We start from the raw sequence: 20,234 nt of genomic DNA, 5'->3' as shown, positions 1-20,234 counted from the left end.
CCAAAAAGCCCAACAAATCGCCCAAAACCCCATACCCCCCCCCCCCCCCCCAAAAAAAAAAAAAAAGGGGAAATGTCCCAAATCCACCAATTTGGGTTTGGATTTTTTGGGGGTTTCCTTCCCCGCCCCCACCGGACCCAAAAGTCCCATAATTGGCCCCAAAATGCGCCCCGGGCGCCGGGAGCGACGATGGCTGGAAGGAATAGAAAGAAGCCGAAAAGAGCCGGATGGAGCCAAATTCCGCCTTTTCTGCCCCCAAAAAGGTGAGAAATTCGCTGCGGGCGGGGCTCCCGTTGCTGATTCTTTTACACTTCTTTTCCTTTTTTATTTTTTCTCTTTTTTTTTTTTTTTTTTCTTTTTTCCCCTTTTTCCTTTTCACCCATTATCTCCTCTTATCCATTTTCCCATTTTCTCCTTTTTTTTTTTTTTTTTTTTTTTTTTTTTGCGTTTTTTCCTTTCCCCCCCCCCCCCAATTTTCCCCTTTTCTTATCAATTTCCTCCCATCTTTCCCCATTTTCCCAGTTTTCCTCATTTCTCTCAATTTTCTCTTCATTTTTCCTAATCTTTCCCCAGCTTTCCCCCATTTTCCCTTTTTGTCCTCCTTTTCCCCCATTTTCCCTTATTTTCTCCATTTTTCATTTTTCCCATTTTCCTCATATTTCCATTTATCCTAAATTTCCCAGTTTTCCCCCCAATTTTCCCACTTTTTTCCTTTTATTTTCCAAATTTTCCCATTTTTCCAAACTTTTCTGAATTTTTCCTTCCCCCCCCCAAATTTTCCCATTTTTTCCCTATTCCCCCTTTTTTTCCCTTTCTTTTCCCCTATTTTCTCCTTTTTTTCCTCTGATTTTCCCCAGCTTTTATTTTTCCCCATTTTTCACACACATTTCCCATTTTTCTGCCCAGATTTCCCACTTTTTTCCTTTTTTCTCCAAATTTTCCCGTTTTTCCAATTTTTCCCCATTTTATCCTTTTTTCCCCTGAATTTTCCCCACTTTTTTCCATTTTTCCCCAAATTTACTCACTTTTTCCTTATTTCCTCCTTTTTGCCCTTCCCTTTCCCCCATTTTTCATTTTTCTCCCATTTTTCAATTTCCTCAGTTTTCATTTTTCCCCATTTTCCACCCAATTTTCCCAATTTTCCCTCAAAGTTCCCAAATTTCCCAATTTTTCCATTTTTCCCCACTCTCCCATTTTTCCCAAATCTTCCAAATTTTTCCCTTTTTCCTCCAAATTTTCCCAGTTTTTACGTATTCCTCCCTTTTTTTCACTCCTTTCCCCCATTTTCCCCTATTTTCTCCCATTTTTCAATTTTTCCATTTTTCATTTTTCCCCATTTTTCACCCAAATTTCCCAGTTTTTCCCTCAAAGTTCCCAAATTTCCCAAATTTCCCATTTTTTCCCTTTTCCCTCAAATTTTCCATTTTTTCCTAATTTTCCCCATTTTCTCCATTTCTTTCCCTTTCTGCTCGAAGCTTTTTCCTATTTCCCCACTTTTTTCTCCTCCTTTTCCCCTCCTTTTCTCCCATCTTTCCCCCATCTTTCTCCAATTTTTCCCTGATTTTTCCCCAAATTTTGTCGTTATTTTCCCCCATTTTCCCCAATGTTCCCATTATTCCCCCGTTATCCCCCCGTTGTTCCCCCCACCCCCCGCACTTTGGTCGTTCCGCACTCGCGCTCGCTTCGGTTCCGCCCCCCGGCGCTCCGTGCGGACCCTCCCCGCCTCCCAGCTCAAATCCACACCGTGCGGAGCGGAGCGGTGCAGAAATGACGGCGGGACCCGCGGAGGTAACAGCGCTGTACGGGCACGGCAAGGAAACCGCGCGGAGATTTGCGCGGATCGCTGTACTGAAATCTTCGCGGATCGCTTCGCTGCTCCCTGCGCTCCCCCCCCCCTCCCCCCCGTTTGCGCCCTTTTCCCTTCGTTTCCATTTTCCTTCTCCTCCAATTATTTCCATTTGAAAATTCCCATTTTGGCTTTAATTTCGGGTTTTGTTTCATTTGATGGAAATTTAAATTCGTTCTTCCCGAAGTTCCATTTTGTTCCCTTCGTTTCATTTCGTCCCCATTTGACATTTTTGCCTCAATTTTGAGTCCATTTCTTCAAATTTTGACTCATTTTCAAAATTTCAATTTTTTATAAAAACTTCTGTTTTTGAAAACTTCGGTTTCTGAAAATTTTGATTTTTTTCCAAAAAAACCAATCGATTACTTTTGGAAATTTCTATTTTCTTTCAAAATTTCGATTTTTTCCCAGTTTTGATTGCCCCTAATTTCAGTTTTTTAAGATTTTGATTTCATTTTTTATTTCAATATTTTTTATTTTCAATTTCAATTTTCTTCTTTTTTTTTTGAAATTTTCGTTTTTTTCAAGTTTTTGATTTTATTTCTCTAGTTATTGATTTTAAAAAAAATTCATTTCCATATTTTTTTCAATGTTGGTTTTCTTTTTTAAATATCAGTTTTATTCCTTTAATTAATACTCATTTTTTAAATTCTGACTTTATTTTTTAATTTGTTTCATCTTTAATTATTTATTTTCTTTAATTTCCCCTTAATTTTGATTTCAAATTCATTTTAATTGTGCTTATTTTGATTTCATATTCCATGTTTTTTAATTTCTGATTTTTCCATTTTCCTCCATTGCCCCCCAATCTTTCCCAAATTTCCCCCATCTGCCCTCATTTTTCCCCAATTTTTCCAATACTCTGCAATTTCCCCCCATTTCCCCCAGATTTTCCCCATCCCACCATGTTGTCCCAATTTCCCCATTCCCCCCAAATTTTCTCCTACATTTCCCTGAAATTTCCCCATTTGCCCCAGTTTTCACCCATTTTTCCTCTGATTTCCCCAATTTCCCTCAAATTGTCCCCAATTTCACCCCAATTTTCCCCCTATTTTGCTCCCGTTTTCCCCAAATTTCCTCAATTTCCCTCCAATCTCCCTCCACCCCCCTTCACCACCCTGCATTTCCCACAGGTCCCAGATGCACTGCAGGAAGTGACGGTCATTTCCACCCCCACCCCCACCGCTCTCCACCCTCCCTCGGGGCACCGCAGCCACCCACAGCTTCCCCCCACAGGTGGGGCCACTGACCGTCCCCCCCTCCCCTCCTTCCCCCCCCCCTCCCCCCCCTCTCCAAACCCACAGTCCCATTTGGGGCCCCCATTTCCCCATAGGGATCCCCTCATGTCTTGGGGTGCAAAAAGATGGGAGCAAATGCGAGGGGGGCTGGGGGGCACTGGGGCGTGGACCCCCAAAAGATGCTTTCTGGCAGTGGTGGGATTCGAACCCACGCCCCCGCAGGGACTGGAGCCTTAATCCAGCGCCTTAGACCGCTCGGCCACACTACCCCATGGGACACCCCCAAATCCCAATGGGAAACAATGAGGAATCCTCAACCCAGTGGGATCCAAAGGGGTCCTACCACCCAAACCCATCAGCCAATGGGATCCTACAACCCAAACCCATCACCCAATGGGATCCCACCACCCAACCCACCAGCCAATAGAGCTCCACTTCTCCAAGCCCCATTATCCCCACTCAATGAAATCCCACCACCCCAAACCCACCACCCCAATGGAATCCCATCACCCCAAACCCCATATGGGAGACTGAGACAAAACTGATGGGTTCCATTGGCAGCACTGGGATGGGATGTGGGATCAGAGCAGCCCTGACCCATCGCCCCCCACCCATTTAGGGCCACAGGAGCGCAGTGGGGAGCCGTGGGTGCCCGACATGCTCAGCTCGGAGGATGAGGAGCCCACACGGCCGCTGCTGTGGGTTTGGGTCCGGAGGAGGAGGAGGTGGAGGAGCTTTCCCAACACGGAGATGTCCTCTGGGTCCTCCTGCTCAGGTATGGGGGCACTGAAATGGGGGATGGGTGTAATGGGGGAAAGTGGGTGTGGGAACCGATGAGAACCCATATGGGGATGTGTCCATGTCCCACCAGAACCCCATCCCCTTTCCATGATTCCTTTCCCCTTCCCATAGTTCCCATCCCTTCACCTCTCCTTCTCTTCCCCAATCCGTGGCTCCCATCCCCTTTCTATGGTTCCCATCCTCTTTTCATCCTTCTCATCCCTTCTCCACAGTTTCCATCCCTTTGTCCTTCATTCCCATCCACTCCCCCAAAATTCCCATTCTGCTCCCATCGTTCCCATCCCATCCCTGTACTTCCCATCCCTTCATCCCTCCTTCCCATCCTGTATCTGTGGTTCCTATCTCCTTTCCATGGTTTCCATCCCTTTACTCCTTATTTCCACCCCCCTTTCCATCCTCTCCATCCATTTCCCATGGTCCCCATCCCATATCTGCGGTTCCCATCCCCTTTCCATCCTTCTCACCCCCTTCCTGAAGTTCCCACCCCTCCGCCCCCCATCCCCACCCCCCATTCCCACCCTGCTCCCCATTTCCTCCCCAATTCCTAACAGACGCCGATGATGGATGGACAACCACAACAACAGAGGGTGCATCCATGGAGGATGATGGTGATGATGGTGACGAGGAAGATGAGGACGAAGATGGGACCAAAATCAAGCCCCGCAGCATTGCATCAGGACGGAGAAGAACTGGCACCTCCTGCACCCAGCGTGGGAAAAGCTTCCACCATGCTGCGTCGCTCCGACGGCACCGCCGCCTGCACCGCCGCACGCAGCCGTCCCCATGCACCCGCTGTGGCCGCGTGCTGATGTGCAGCTCCGCCCTGGAGGACCACCAGAAGAAGCACTGCCGACCCCAGGCCCGGCACCGCTACTTTCCCTGCGCTGACTGCGGCAAGCAGCTCTCCTCCAATGCCGCGCTCATCACCCACCGCCGCATCCACACCGGGGAGCGGCCCTATGGCTGCCCTGACTGCGGGAAGCGCTTCATGGCCAGTAAGTCACTAGGCAAGCACCGCAAGAGCCACTCGGAGGACGGCTTCTTTACCTGCCCTGACTGTGGCAAGAAGCTGACGTCCAAAGCCACGCTGCTCACCCACCGCCGCATCCACAGCGGGGAGCGGCCCTATGGCTGCCCCGACTGCGGGAAGCGCTTCATGGCCAACAAATCGCTCAGCAAGCACCGCAAGAGCCACATGCTGCCAGGCAGCAATGCCAGCAGTGCTGCAAACACAGCCTACGTGGCACAGCTCCACATGCACCACAATCATGCACCAGAACTAAATGCTAAATACAGGCAGAGCTCAGCCCTCAGTGCAACACCTGCACAGCAGCACCGGCAGCACAAGGATGTGATGCCCCATCACTGCCTGCAGTGTGGAGCTGCATTCCGGCTGCATTCGGCACTGCTGCTTCACCAGAAAAGCCACATGGTGCCGCGGCCGCATGCCTGCAGCGACTGTGGGAAGGCATTCCGTGAAGCCGCCACGCTGCGCCGGCACCGCCGCATCCACACTGGGGAGAAGCCGTACAGCTGCCAATACTGTGGGAAGAGCTTCCGCGCCAGCTCCACGCTCATCATCCACCAGCGCATCCACACCGGCGAGAAGCCGTACCCGTGTGGCAGCTGCACCAAGCGTTTTGTCTCCAGTTCGTCACTCATGAAGCACCGCCGCACGCACCAGCGCCAAGCACCATGATGGGGTTGGTTGGTTCCCCCTCACCACGGGGCTCTGAGGGGCTCACAGCCCCCTCCCACAGAGCTCTGCCGTGTCCTGTTGCTGGCCCACAATTTTATGGCTTTCCCAACCAAGCCCAATGAGGATTTGTCTTTTCTTGGGGGGTGGACTCCACTGGGTGGAGGGCGATGGGGATTGGGGTGATGGGACTCCATTGGGATGGAGGGATTGCACTGGGTAGGGGATGATGGAGTCTAGGGTGGTGGGACCCCATTGGGTTGGGGAATGATGGTATTTGGGGTGGTGGGATTCCATTGGGATGGAGGATGATGAAATTTGGGATGGCAGAATTCCACTGAGCCCACTGAGTCCACTAAGTGGACTATGATGGGATTTGGGTCAGTGGGATCCACTGCAATGGAGGTTGATTGGGTTTAGGATGATGCTCATGAAGCACCCCCGCATGCACCAACACCAGGAGCCCTGATGAGCTCACAGCCCTCTCCCCACAGAGTTCTGCTGTGTCCCCATTGCTGGCCCACAGTTTTATGGCTTTCCCAACAAAATCCAATGAGGATTGGTCTTTTCTTAGGGGGTTCAACTCCATTGGCTGGAGGGCGATGGGGATTGGGGTGATGGGACACCATTGGGATGGTGGGGTTCTGTGGGATGGAAGATGATGGAGATTGGGATTGTGGGACTCTGTTGGGATGGTGGGGTTCTAGTGGGTGGGGATTGATGAGATTTGGGATGGTGGGACCCCATTGGGTGGGGTATGATGGGGTTTGGGGTGGTGAGACCCTGTTGTGGTGCAGGATGATGGGTTACCACCAACATTTAGGGTGGTGGTATTCAACTGGAATGGATGTCAATGGGGTTTGGGATGATAGGACCCCACTGTGGTGGAGGATGATTGTGTTTGGGGTGGTGGGACCCCATTGGGTCGAGGGGAATGAGGTTTGTGATGGTGTAATTCCATTGGGATGGAGGATGATGGGGATTGGGATGGTGGAATTCCTTTGGGGGGGGACAGTGGAGTTTGGTGGGCTTTGAGGTTGATGGGGTCTGAGCACAGTGGGAAAGAGAGGGAGAAGTGAGGTGGCGTGGCTGAGCGGTCTAAGGCACTGGATTAAGGCTCCAGTCCCAGCACAGGCATGGGTTTGAATTCCACAAAGTATCTTTTGGTGGGTCGCCAGTGGGAGCACAGCTGGAAGGGGGGAACTTCTGCATCTGGGGTGCCTCCATCCCAGGGGACAGACCTCCTCATTTCAGTCCCCCCTATTACAGCTCTCCTTAATCAGAGGAATAATTCCATTTTCCATGCACTGAGTGCACATAGTGATTGCCCACCTTCCACAAAAACACTTCCTGGTTCCCAGAGCCCTCCACCATGGGAAGAGGGAATGTGGGGGTGTCACAGGGCAAACATTAATTTCTGCATTAATGGTCAGTTACTTAAAAAAATCCCTACTGAACAAAGAAACCGTCACACTTTGGGCATAGCTCAGAACAAACTCACCTCTGCCAACTGCTCCAAGCCATAATCCTGCACCCTCAGAAAATGCTCTGGCAGCTTTACTGGTCCCCGTAACCCATGGGAAGTTGAAGAAACTGGGAGAAGTGTTCATGCAGTGCAGCTCATGGCTTTCTCATGTCCTATGGGTCCACGTTCCTGGTAGATGCAGAGCCCCATCAAGCCCCAGTGGAAAGTCAGCTATGGATTCCACAACCGTTTTGCCCCATTGCCCACTGCCCCACATTGGAGTGACCCCATTACCTCCTCCCCTGGTGGCTGTAACCCTCTGGGCCCCTCCCATTGAATCACAGAATCACTGTGGGGCCTGGGTTGAAAAGCACCTCAAAGATGACATCGTTCCAATCCCCTGCTATGTGCAGGGTCACAACCACCAGTCCAGGCTGCCCAGAGCCACATCCTATGGCCTGAAACACCTCCAAGGATGGGGTATCCACAGCCTCCCTGGGCAACTAGAGAGGTCACCACCCTCGGAGTGAGGCCACAAGAACTCATTGTCATGTCACAGTAAGAAAGTGGGACGGATGTGGGTAAAGATGCAAAGCAGACGCTTTGGTTGCACACAACACCAGCAGAGGCCCATTTGGGTACCTCCCCTTAAAGGTTAGAAGTGCACAGCGGGGAACACACCGAGCCTTTGTGAGGATGACTGCCGGCCTTCATCCAACAGCCACCAGATGGGGCACAGAGACCCTCCCACGTTTTAATACAGATAACATGCAACCAGTGTCTCAGAAATGCACTATGTACACACTGTGCCTACAGTCCTGTAGCCATCGCTCCCCTCGTGCTGCTCTTTGGGTGCAGCGATACCCTGAGCTCCCAATGCTCCCAGTGATAAAGCAATTCCTGCTTGACATAACCCACTGCCATCCCACGTTACTGGGTCAGACTTCCCAGCCTTCGCTTGTCCAACTGAGGGGCAGATGATCACCCCCTGTCTGCACACCTCCCTGCACTATCTGCAGCACTGAGACCTTAAGATGCACAGCGCAACATTTGTGCTCTGTGGGCCCCACTTTGCAGGCATGGAGGATATCAGCTCTCCTCCTTTCACCCACCTTCATCAGAGCCACTGTGCTGCTGGGGGAGGCAGATGGGATGGCTGCATCGCTCCCCCTCAGCTTCATAGAGTTGCTTTGCTGCAGGTTTTGGCTGCGAATTGGACCCTCTAAGAACAATCCCTCATTGTGAGACTCCACTGCAAAGCTGATAGGCTCGAGCTCTCTTCTCTTACAGCTTCTGCCCTCATATTCACCACGAGCTTTTTCCACATATTCTTTCCAAATCCTCTTCCCCATCTTCTCCATCTCCATCTCCTTCCTCTCTCACCTTTCCCCAACTCCTTCTCCCCTTCCCTTCTCCCACAGACGCTCTTCCTATTGGGCTGCAACCACCCCAGTTTCACCCTCCCCTGGAGGAGCCTCCTTGTTTATCTTGTGGCTCTGCAACTCCTCCATCTGGAATCAGGTAGGGGTCCTGTGTGGCTGCTGTGCCTGGCAGAGGTGTTTCTGTGGGGCAGTGGGTGTTTCTGTGGGGCAGTGGGGGCAGCCATGGGACAGGGAGAACCCAAGACTAGCACCCAGCCCCACTTGAGTTTCTCTTCAGTTCTTTCATGAAATGTGTGATTTTGGGTAGAATTTCTGTCCCTTCACCTCCTCCACATGTTGTGAATGGGCTCCCACCCGCAGGAATCCTTCCCCATTCTCTCTTGCTCCTTCTCCAGTGGTTTTAGATGAGATGGGGCGTACACCAACTCACCCTGTGCCGTTCCAGGTCCCCACATTAACACAGCCACCATCTCACCATCTCATTGCTCAGCCCAGCTCAGGGTGGTGGCACCGAGCCTCCGTGTCACTGCCAACGAAGGACAGGATGTTGTGCTGCGCTACCAGTTGTTCTCTTGCAAGGATGCTCAGAGATCAGACATCAGATGGATCCAGCACCGGTCCTCTGGGCTTGTCATCCTACCAAAATGGAGTGTGCCTGCAACAGATGGTGGAATGTAAAGGGAGGACAGAACCGCTCAGGAACTGTCTCTCTGATGGAAACCTGGATTTGCGCATCACTGCAGTGAGCTCCTCTGATAGCAGCTCATATATCTGCGCTGTGCAAGATGGTGATGGTTATGTGGACGCTGTGGTGAACCTGAAGGTGTCAGGTCAATGGCTGGGGTATCCATGGATGGAGAGCTGAAGGACAGCAACCTTTGAAAGAGGATGGGGCTGAACTGCTCCATGAGATGCTGGAGTTGGAGCGGGCACATGGTTTGATTTGGGGATGGATCTGCATGGATGAGGTGGTTGGGCTGGGTTTCTGCGATGGGTTTCTCCATGTCTCACCACAAGATGCTGAGCAGCTCCTCCACCTGTGCCAAGTTGGGGATGCTGCCATTGTATGGCACTGCTCCCTGGTTGCTGCTTCATTGGGTTCTGTTGTCTCCCAAGTCTATGTCTTGCTTTTCCACATAGGGGAATAGAAAAGCAACAACTTTCCCTGATTTTTTTTCCAGATCTCTTTTCCCAAATTGTGCATCCCTGGAAGGTGGCTCTGGCTGTGATCATCACACTTCTGGTTGTGTCATCTGTTGTCATTGTTTTTCTCTATAGAAAGCGAAGAGAGCTGAGAGTGGAGGGGATGAAGTGCAGGGAGGTGTTGTGCAGCAACAGGGATGGTCGAGGTGGTGCTGAGTTCTGGTCCATGGAGGTACACAGGAGGAGGAAGGGAGATTTTTCCTGAGATTCCAATATTGCTTGTTAAATAAAATTTTTGGGACCGAAGTGGTCATCGGCCATTTCCCTGAACAAAAAGATTTGGGGTGTAGGAATGGGAGCAGCTATGGAAAGAGAAGATGTTCCCTCTGACCGTGCGTTTCCTTTGCTTCTGTTTTGCAGAAAGAAAAGATGAATGCTGGGTAAGTACTGGAAGGAGCGGTGCTTGAGAGCAGCCCTGCAGAGAAGGACCTGGGGGCCCTGATGGATGAGAAGCTTAACATGAGCCAGCAGCGTGCTCTTACAGCTCTGAAAGCAAATAGGATCCTGGGCTACATGAGAAGAGGGGTGGCCAGCAGGGGACAGGGAGGTGATTGTCCCTCTCTAGCTTCTGTGAGGCCCCATCTGCAGAACTGTGGCCAGGTCTGGAGCCCCCAGTACAAGAAAGACAGAGAGCTGTTGGAGAGGGTCCAGAGGAGCTACAGAGTTGATCAGGGGACTGGAGCACCTCTCCTATGAAGACTGGCTGAGGGAGCTGGGCTTGTTCAGCCTGGAGAAAAGAAGGCTGCGGGGTGACCTCATTGCAGCCTTTCAGTGTCATGTGAATCAGAAGCCTCACCATGTCCCTTTCCTCCTTCCTCCCAGAGCTGGGCTGAGAGAGAGCAGTTGGACAGTGGCCCTCTGCACAGCCTGGGTTCTTCTCTGGAGCAACCTGTGGGTGCAGCCATCCACCAGCTGAGCAAGGGGCAGCATGGGGCAGGTAGGAACAAGCCTGATGGACAGATCAGCTTGACTCTTCTCTAAGTGACAGTGAGAAGGCTTTACCTCTGAGCGCTGACCTGTCCTTATGCCAGGAAAGTAAACCTGGAGATTTTTTAGTCACAAACTTTAAGGGAAAATCTAAATCCAATTCATAGAAACTTTTTTTTCTCTCATCTTATAGAAAGCAAGATGTAAAGATTATTTTAATCAGTGGGAGACTGCATACAGCAAAGCTTTTTCATCCTATTACTCATACAAGATTGGAAGAAAAAGCATTCTGCAAATTGATTTGAAGTCAGGCTCTCCCCTACCAAGATGACAAAACGTGTAGAAGTTTGGTTCAGTGCTGATCTCATGAGCATCTCTTTCTCCCTTGCTGAGCGTGGGAGCATGAGTTCAGTGATTCTTTTACTATGAACCCATCTCTGAAGAATAGAAAAGTAGGATGAGATGAATGCCATCTTTCCTTACCCACAATGATGGACATTGTGTCAATTTCATGTCTCACTGTGATAAAATGGTAATATTCCCAAAGAGCCACTGGACAGAATCTGAATAATTTAAAGCAGGGATCCAAGTGCAGAAAACTTCCCACTTCAAATCTAAGAGGTACTGATGGAAACTTCCATGTCTCCAGAGGCTTAGAGCAGGATTGACTCCTCTGAAATCTTTTCTAAAATCTCCTCTGTGCACCTCTGTTCCTCCTCCTGGCGCTGGCAGACACGCGGCAGCTGCAGCTCCTGCACTTCTGGCTCTTGCTGGGCATCTACCTGGCTGCCCTCCTGGGCAACGGCCTCATCAGCACAGCCGTAGCCTGTGACCACCGCCTGCACACCCCCATGTACTTCTTCCTCCTCAACCTCGCCCTCCTCGACCTGGGCTGCATCTCCACCACTGTCCCCAAGCCATGGCCAATGTCCTCTGGGACACCAGGGCCATTTCCTATGCAGAATGCACTGCACAGGTCTTTTTTTTATTATGCTTCATTCTGCAGAGATTTTTCTTCTCACTGTGACCTGTGAACTGTGGACCAGCTCTCCTGTGAAATCTCCCGGATCCTCAAGCTCTCCTGCCCAGAATCAGACTACCTCAGGGAAGCTGGTATTGTTTATTTTAGTCTTTGTTTAATCTAGTGTTTGTTTAATCTTTGGTTGTTTTGTATTCATTGTGCTGTCCTACATGCAGATCTTCAGTGCCATGCTGAGAGTGTCTCTGAGCAGGGACAGCACAAAGCCTTTTCCACGTGCCTCCCTCACATGTCTGTCTGTTTGTCAGCACTCTCCTGTTTGCCTCTCTGAAGCCACATTCCTTCCCCATCCCTGGACCTGGTGGTGGCAGTTCTGTACTCCGTGGTACTTCCCACAGTGAATCCTCTCATCTATGGTGTGAGGAACCAGGAGCTCAGGGATGCCCTGAGGAAACTTTGGGAAATACGGCTATATTAGGACAACATTTTGTTAAATGTTGTGTTTATTGCATCCTAAAACTTGCATTTTCTTTTAAGTATAGTTATTCTAAATATGTTATTATAGTGCATTATGTATTTTGACCCAGTCATCTCATGTGCCTACAGAACTCGTCTTCCCATATGCATGAACACAATGAAGATGACAGCAGAAAATCATTTATCTCAGCTCACTTTTCTTCCCTTCTCCTCTGGAACTGGAGGAGAAACCCCCTTATGCAGGAGGGATTCAGGGGCCAAGAGCCCATCTACCAAGTTGAGCAGCAGCCCAAATTTCCTTGGCAGCTGCCCCTCACTACTCAGTGGGCTTCTGCACCTGAAGTTCTTTATTATGAGAGTGGTGTAACAGAGCTATAACAGGCTGCCCAGAGAGGTTGTGGATGCTCCATCCCTGGAGGTGTTCAAGGCCAGATTGGATGGGGCCCTGGGCAGCCTGTTCTAGTATCAGATTGGGAGGTTGGTGGCCCTGCATGTGGCAGGGAGGTTGGAGATTCATGATCCTTGAGGTCCCTTCCAACCCTGGCCATTCTGTGATTCTGTGACTCTGTAATTCTTCTCCTCACTGCCTTCAAGTCAGGGCTGCTGCTTTCCTGGGGCCATGACAATGGGCAAGGGCAAGATGTGATTTTTTGATTGCTGCTCTCTTTCCATTTCCATGCTTTCCTATCGTCCCTCTACAGTCCTGGTAGCCCTCGGGTCTCAGATGAATTGACAGCAGTCCTGTTGTCTCTACAGTGGCATCCAGTGGCATCCAGTGGCAGTGAGGTAGCAGGCAGGAATAGGCAATATGCACCATTGTGTCAGAGTTTGTCTCACTGTTCCCATCACAAGACAAGGGGCTGCTTGTTGCAGGTTAGCAACACGACACAGGGTTCTTGTGCAAAAATTCTCCTTTATTTTCTCATGCAAGGTTTTTATTGCCTAACACATTTATTCAGGACATTTCCACTAACAGTCCATTGGCTCAAAAAACAGTTTCAACACAAATCTTCCTAACAGCAGCGAGCTTATCTTATGCTGTGAGAAACATGCTCAAGATCAACAATTTCTAGGCAAAGATCCCTGTGATGGGCCTTTTATTCAATATTGCAATACTGGGTGCACACCCCCTATTGGCAAGGTAGAAATTGCAGAACCAATTAGTGAAATCCATTCTGTTATATACCCTGAGTCCAACGCAGGTAAAGCCTCTCCTGACACTCAATGGTTGAGCATCTCAGGCTCACAATCTTCTGATGCTAGAGCTATGTTATACTTCCATAACTAAATTACACTTCTATAGCTATGGTTACACATCCATAGCTATGGTTACACTTCCATAGCTATGGTTACACTTCCATAGCTACGTTTACACTTGCATACAATGTCTGTTACCACCCCATTGTCTTTGGATATGTTCTAAACTTTTTATAGTGTATGTTCTGGACTTTTCATAGTGATAGGAAGATAATATTTTCACTTGTTCTGTCTCTCCTTTACCCTAGTGCCTGTGCCAGTTCTAGGTCAAACTGCCCCAGTCTCGACTATGTTCAGGAGTTTTCTTTGTAAAAGGTTTCTTACCCTATGCTATTCACGGAAAATACTGAAAACTTCCATTGCAAAAACACAATCTGCCCCTCACAAGCCTGTGGCCATTTTGGGCCCTTATGGACACAAATGAAAGGGGATTGTACTTGCACCATGGTAAAACACATTATCATTATTATGATTATCAATATCATCATTCAACCTGCTGGGTCATCCTGGAATCAAGGTCCATCTGTCCACATGTGGATCATTCAAGACTCACATAAGACACAAAATGAAAGAAAGTACACTCAGTCACATTTGTTTGCAAGCATTAAAAACATGACATCTATCAGGTGCTTATCCAGTGTAACTTTACCAAATGATTTCTTGCTTCTCATACTTAGGGATTTGGGGTATTGGTAGTACCATTCATATTGCTCCAATCTGAGGCATTTTCAGCAGTACAGGTTGTTGCAAAATTCTATAAGAACTTTTCCTGGCTTGATATGAACTTCTAGGATGGTTGTATTCACAGATAGACAAATGGCTTTCATGTTCACAGAATCACAGAATCACAGAATTGTAGGGGTTGGAAGGGACCTCCAGAGCTCATCGAGTCCAACCCCCCTGCCAAAGCAGGTTCCCTATAGCAGGTCGCACAGGTAGGCATCCAGGCAGGTCTTGAACATCTCCAGAGAAGGAGACTCCACCACCTCCCTGGGCAGCCTGTTCCAGTGCTCCGTCACCCTCACTGTAAAGAAGTTCTTGCGCATGTTTGTGCGGAACTTCCTATGCTGCAGTTTCCGGCCATTTCCCCTTGTCCTGTCTCCACTCACCACTGAAAACAGTCCGGCCTCGCCATTCTGCCCCCACACCATCTTAGATATTTATAGACCTGGATCAGGTCCCCTCTCAGTCTTCTTTTCTCAAGGCTGAACAGACCCAGTTCACTCAGCCTTTCCTCATAGCAGAGATGCTCCAGGCCCCTCACCATCTTTGTGGCCCTCTGCTGGACTCTTTCCAAGAGATCCCTGTCTTTTTTGTACTGGGGAGCCCAGAACTGGACGCAGTGCTCCAGATGAGGTCTTACCAGGGCAGAGTAGAGGGGGAGGATCACCTCCCTCGACCTGCTGGCCACGCTCTTTTTAATGCACCCCAGTAAGCCATTGGCCTTTTTGGCCACAAGGGCACACTGCTGGCTCATGGCAACCTGTCATCCACCAGGACACCCAGGTCCCTCTCTGCAGAGCTCCCCTCCAGCAGCTCATCCCCTAACCTGTACTGGTGCATGCAATTATTTGTGAACACTGGTGTTGCCTAGGCGCTCCCGGACCACCTCTTCCCTGACAGAAGGGAGGTCTTCCATTCCCCAGATCCTCTCACTAACGACCAGGGTCTCGGATTCCCGAGGGGGAGCTTTTTCACTGAAGATAGAAGCAAAGAAGGCATTCAGTATCTCTGCCTTCTCACCATCCCCTGTTACCAGCACACCCCCGTCACTTAGCAGGGGAGCCACATTCTCCTTAGCCTTCCTTTTACTGTTTACATACTTAAAAAAGCCTTTTTTATTATCCTTTATCCCTTTCACCAGATTTAATTCCAGGTGGGCTTTAGCCTTCCTCATTGCATCCCTGCAGGCCCTGACAACATTCCTGTATTCTTCCCAAGTAGTCAGACCGTTTTTCCACATTTCATGGGCCTTCTTCTTTCCTTTGAGTTTGTGCACGAGCTCCTTGCTCATCCACACAGGTCTCCTGCCACCCTTTCCAGATTTCTTCCTCACAGGGACGCATCGATCCTGAGCTTGGAAGAAGAACTGCTTAAATGCCGACCAGCTCTCACAGACCCCCTTGCCTTCCAACACCCCAGCCCACGGCATAGCTCCAAGTAGGTCCCGGAAGAGATTGAAGTTGGCTCTCCTGAAGTCCAGGATAGCAATCCTACTTTTTGCTTTACTTCTTCCACTCAGGATCTTGAACTCCACCATCTCGTGGTCACTACAACCCAAGCTGTCCCCAATCTTTACTTCCCTGACAAGCCCTTCTCTATTAGTGAGAATAAGGTCCAGCAGTACACTTCTCCTCGTCGATTCCTCAACCACCTGCAACAGGAAGTTGTCTTCAACAGATTGCAGGAACCGTCTGGACCACGCATGCCTGGCCACATTGCTTTTCCAGCAAATATCTGAATAATTGAAGTCCCCCATAAGCACCAGCGCCTGGGATCGTGATGCTGATTCCAATTGTTTGTGGAAGGCCTCATCAACCTCCTCCTCCTAATCAGGGGGCCTGTAGCACACACCCACAACGGTGTCAGCCATACCATCCCGCCCCTTGATTCTTACCCACAAGCTCTCCACTGCTACACCACTCTCCCCCAGGTGGAGTTCAATGCATTCAAGCTGCTCTCTTACATAAAGAGCAACTCCACCACCCCGCCTCGCTGGCCGATCTTTCTGAAAAAGCACACAGCCCTCCATGACAACATTCCAGTCATGTGAGCTGTCCCACCACGTCTCCGTGATCGCCATGAGATCGTAGCCAACTGGTTAAACTGCCCCACAGTTCTGTAAATGAGGTATGATCCAAAGTAAATTGGTGGATCACCTAAATTTGTTCCCACTGTTTAGTGTGCACATCTGTTTCTTTTATAGAGTTTTGTCAGTTTTGATTAATTCTAGCCCACACCCCTCCTTCTTTGGCCGTCAGGAGATCAAGAGCCATTCCATTCTGCAATACTACTTGACTAACAGACGACACTTCTGTCTGCAATCCAAGTATAGCATCCATTGCTGAGTTCTTGATATTCTCTAGTGTAGCTGCTATACTGACAATTGCCTTTTCTGATTCACTTACTCCTGGACTAGGAATAAACCATCCAGTAAAACTATGGAGCCCACAGGGCCTGTCTGTAAGGGGGTTATTCCCCGCTTCACCCTTTTCCAAGAGCTTCTCAGCATCCCTGGGGAAGGAGCTGTTCCATTGCAGCACTAAGCATCCTCCCACTTAATGTCCTTCTAGTTCTCAGGAAGTGTCTTACATTGAGGCCTGTCTACAGCTGTACACTGAATTTAGGTCCTTTTTCCTATTGTTCTGATTTTATTTGCACACCTACGCCTACTTCCTGCTCCACCCCATGGTGTCCAATTGGTGGAGGGAGTCCCACACTGAGGGATTTCCATTCCTCCATCTCTTGGTAAGGCTGTACATATCCTGCAATCAGTGAGCTTTAGGCTAACCACTGTACCTTTGGTGATGTTTAAATAGGTATTTTCACACCAGGCTGAAGCAAGTCTTATGTAACACACGCAACCTGTAGAACACATTCTAAACACATGATTGTCTCTCAATCCTTAGCTCCAGTGGTCCTGTCTTCTTAACAGTGCACTGGGGCTGAGATGTCTTCTTAACTCACGTGTAGCTCCACCACGCTTGCTCTTTCACCTTGATCGCTACAGATGATGCTCTGGAACCCCAAATCTTGAAATTGTCTCTTGTAACAATACTTTAGTTACTTCCTGCACCTTGTTGGTCCTGCAAGGGAAAAGCCTCTGGCCAACCTGAAAAGCTGTCTGTTAATACCAACGTATACCTATACCCCCTTCTCTTGGGAGTTCAGGGAAATCAATTCACCATTGTTGCCCAATGGACAAATTCCCTTCCCTATTTGTCCCATGGCACTCTGTGGCCTGTTCTAGGACTATTCTGTAAACAAATCTCACGTTGCTGTGTTATCTGCTTAGTGGTGGTGTATAAATTCCAAGCCACAATCCGATGCCTCAAGTATTTATACAGGGTCTCAGTTCCCCAGTGAGTTTTCCTGTGCTCAGCCATGATTATGGCCCATAATAAGGAGGTGAGAACTACTATCTTGTTTTGAAGCCTGCACTTCTGTGTCCTCTGTTTCTGAACGCTCTCCAAGCCCCCTTGATTAGTTTATCCAGGTCCTGTATTTTGCTTGCTTAATCTGTAATTCACCAGGACAAAATACAGACATTCTCACTCTGATTAGCAAAAGACCTTGGGAGATGTGAACAAGTTCAGCAGACATGGACAGAGAAAACCACAAGATTGTGGCTTCCACTTGTTCTAGTAAATCTTGCCCTCGTAAAAGCTTTGGTGAATTTGGCACCTACAAACATTTGTGTATCCCTACCTTTTTACCTATACTAAGTTGTAAAGGCTTAGGAAAGTAAACCTCCTCACTTGTGCCAGTGGATTCCCCTGCGGTTACAAATTCATCACTTACTGGAGTTAGAGAAGTATTTCACACCCAATAAGTTGCTCCAGTTACTACCAATTCCACACTTGGCTGCAATTCCTTCCTTAGCTTAATCTTCTCCACCCTTAACTGTTATTGCATCTGTTACCAAATCCAGTGCCTCTTATTGCACTGCTTTTCTGTTCAACATGGAAGGAACCCTCCTGGGCCTTTCCAGCTCCCCCCCTTCAGCTCCTCCTGAGGAGATCTCTGGGTCCTACAGCCCTGCTCTCAGCTCCTCCCCTGCTAAGGCTTCCCATGCTAACACTGGGATATCCAGTTTCCCAGGTCTCTGCAGATGAAGGCTGGGCACTACAGCATCTCATCTCCTGCCTTGGCACAAAGATGAACTGCTAAATGGTCATCACCTTCCAACCACCATCGATCACAGTTTTTTAGTGAAGTTGTATTGCTCATGGGGCCCCCAGGCTCCCCAGCAGTATCTGAAGTGGAATTTGCCTGGGAACTTCCTTTCCCTCTGCTCCCGCATACTCAATTTCATTGATTCCTCATTGTTCCCCAAAGTCCACACCTCATAGCTAGAATGTTAGTGTGAGCACATGCATATTCCTCTTTCAAGCCCAGTCCACAACACCAACCGAAACCCCACTTTCCTCTATTCCACTGTAATCCCTGGACACTACTACAGGTCAAGCCTCTGATGACAAATACGGGGTTAAACAAACAGCCAATTAGACTCGATTCCCACATTCACATCACTCACACCTTGCATCCAATAGTCAGCATTCACACCACACAGCAGCTGCTTATGAAGTCTCCATTGCTGGGTAATGGACTCTGCCTACTTCCCCTGGGCACGGGAACACCAAATTCCCTGGGCAAGAGCTATAACCAATGTCCCAGCAACAACAGCACTTGTATTGTATGTGGAATTCCACAAGCACTCATTTTATAACAGACACACTTAACAATCACAAAGATAACCACAATGAAAAACCAGTTCGGACGTTTACTTGTCACATGATCCTACCAGGCCCCTTCCTGGCAGCTAACTGCAAATGCCCCCAATACATTTCTGTTGTGATGATTTTTCCAAAAGATTTCAAAGCTTACATTCCCGAGCACATTATAGCCTCACTCCTGCATGATTTCACCTGTGAGGTTCTTGGAATTCTCAGGATACCACCTCAAGTGGGACCCTGCTCCCAAGGGTTGTCCTCCCACAAGGATCGCCATGACCGAACCTCCAGCTATGGATCCACCCTCAACGGGAGCACCCTCGCTCCTTCACCCTTCAAGATGCATAGAGTTTAAACATTGCTAAATGAAAATAGGAGCCCACTTTTGCCCCACAGAAAATGCAACAGAACAGGAAGCACTCTTCCCCAGATACAAACCCCCGGTTAACCCGAGGGCAGTTCCTTCTTACTGACCTTAAAATCTGTAGATCTACAGCTGCAAACTGCAGAGCTGGCCCTTGTGTAACACAGAGCTTAATCAAAGGAAGCAAAGAGAGCCAGCAGAAAGCGATGCTTCATTAGCGTAACAAAACACAGCCCGTATCCCTCCCTCCCTCCCTCCCCCGGGTGCAGATGTGCCATGAGAACGAGCTGTGAAACTGCCCAAGGCCCGGCAGCCGGCTCGGGCCGTGCTCGCTGTGGGAATTGCTGCCTGCACCTGAGGCTGTGCCGAAGCGGCCAGAGCCTGGCCGGAAGCCGTCCGGGCAGCACGGCGGTGGCAGGAGGAGCAGCGAGGCCGTGCTGCGGCCAGCTCCGGGCTGAGGGCACTCGGCAGCCTCTGCTCTCCGCGACTCCCAGGAGCCCGGTTGCCCGCATCAGAGGCGGGAGCAGCCTGCTCCGCACCCAAGGTAGGAGCCCTTCGCGGCTCGTGCATAGGAGCGCGCGCTTCCTGCCCCCTGCCAGCAGCAGCGGGAGGGGAGCGGCGAGCGTCAGCAGGCGGGGCGGAACCGGCACTGCTGTAGCCCAGGCGGGAGCCCGGTCCCGACTCCAGCTGCTGCCCAGCACAGCGGGTTTGCTGGGCCAGACGAGCTACAACGAGGCGAGCAGCGGCTCCCAGGCGTGTTGCAGCCCGGCTTGGGCTCCGAGGGGCGCAGGAAGGGGTTGAAGCTGGGACAGCGAGGAAGTGAGTAGAGGAGCTCAGCGTGTTCTGCTGCCCGGTCGGCTCTCTACAGAGCCCTAACACAGCCCTTCTGAGACTGCGCTTCTCCCTCTGGGCCACGGGAGACACGAGATGACCTCGCTCTGCAGCTCTGCACGCATGCATTGATGTAAGCTTTAAACTCCCCGATGCTTCCTTTTGAGTGTCTGCATGTGAAGCCTCCAAAGGGGGAATTTGCATTCCCCTCTGTTGGAAATAATCCAAGTAATTTTGTCAGGACGGTATCTCTGATAAAAGCAGAATTTATTCGCGATTGCAATGGCGGCGTCCCGCAAGCAGGAGCGCGCCTAT

The 20,234-nt window shown here is 49.8% G+C and overlaps 3 protein-coding genes, 1 non-coding gene and 1 pseudogene across 11 annotated transcripts in view; 2 read left to right on the top strand and 3 right to left on the bottom strand.

Annotated features, from left to right (window-relative positions):
* Positions 1 to 20,234, top strand: part of LOC128091935 (zinc finger protein 383-like) — a 240,547-nt gene that overhangs the window by 67,238 nt on the left and 153,075 nt on the right. The gene's annotated exons all lie outside the window — the stretch shown is intronic.
* Positions 1 to 20,234, bottom strand: part of LOC128091939 (zinc finger protein 239-like) — a 132,922-nt gene that overhangs the window by 33,642 nt on the left and 79,046 nt on the right. The window lies entirely within an intron of this gene.
* LOC128091940 (zinc finger protein ZFP2-like) overlaps positions 1 to 20,234 on the bottom strand; it is a 139,164-nt pseudogene that overhangs the window by 40,047 nt on the left and 78,883 nt on the right.
* Positions 66 to 8,612, top strand: LOC128091937 (zinc finger protein 629-like). Of its 3 annotated transcripts, XM_052705365.1 has the most exons (5): positions 66 to 263; positions 574 to 1,788; positions 2,980 to 3,082; positions 3,704 to 3,859; positions 4,437 to 8,612. In XM_052705365.1, the coding sequence occupies exons 2-5, from the start codon at positions 1,768 to 1,770 to the stop codon at positions 5,582 to 5,584; spliced, it is 1,428 nt and encodes a 475-aa protein (XP_052561325.1). In that variant the 5' UTR covers positions 66 to 263; positions 574 to 1,767; the 3' UTR covers positions 5,585 to 8,612. The 3 variants fall into 3 exon arrangements, with proteins under 3 accessions (XP_052561325.1, XP_052561324.1, XP_052561323.1); XM_052705364.1 differs by lacking the exon at positions 574 to 1,788; XM_052705363.1 differs by lacking the exons at positions 66 to 263; positions 574 to 1,788 and having other exon boundaries at positions 2,250 to 3,082.
* On the bottom strand, positions 3,272 to 3,353 carry TRNAL-AAG (transfer RNA leucine (anticodon AAG)). Its single transcript has one exon. It is a non-coding gene; the product is annotated as a tRNA-Leu (tRNA).

The sequence above is a fragment of the Tympanuchus pallidicinctus genome, unplaced genomic scaffold (genome assembly GCF_026119805.1).
Source record: "Tympanuchus pallidicinctus isolate F22 unplaced genomic scaffold, pur_lepc_1.0 scaffold56, whole genome shotgun sequence".
NCBI lineage: Eukaryota > Metazoa > Chordata > Aves > Galliformes > Phasianidae > Tympanuchus > Tympanuchus pallidicinctus.
Note: the sequence above shows the minus strand (reverse complement) of the source record. Positions and strands in the feature narration are given on the sequence as shown.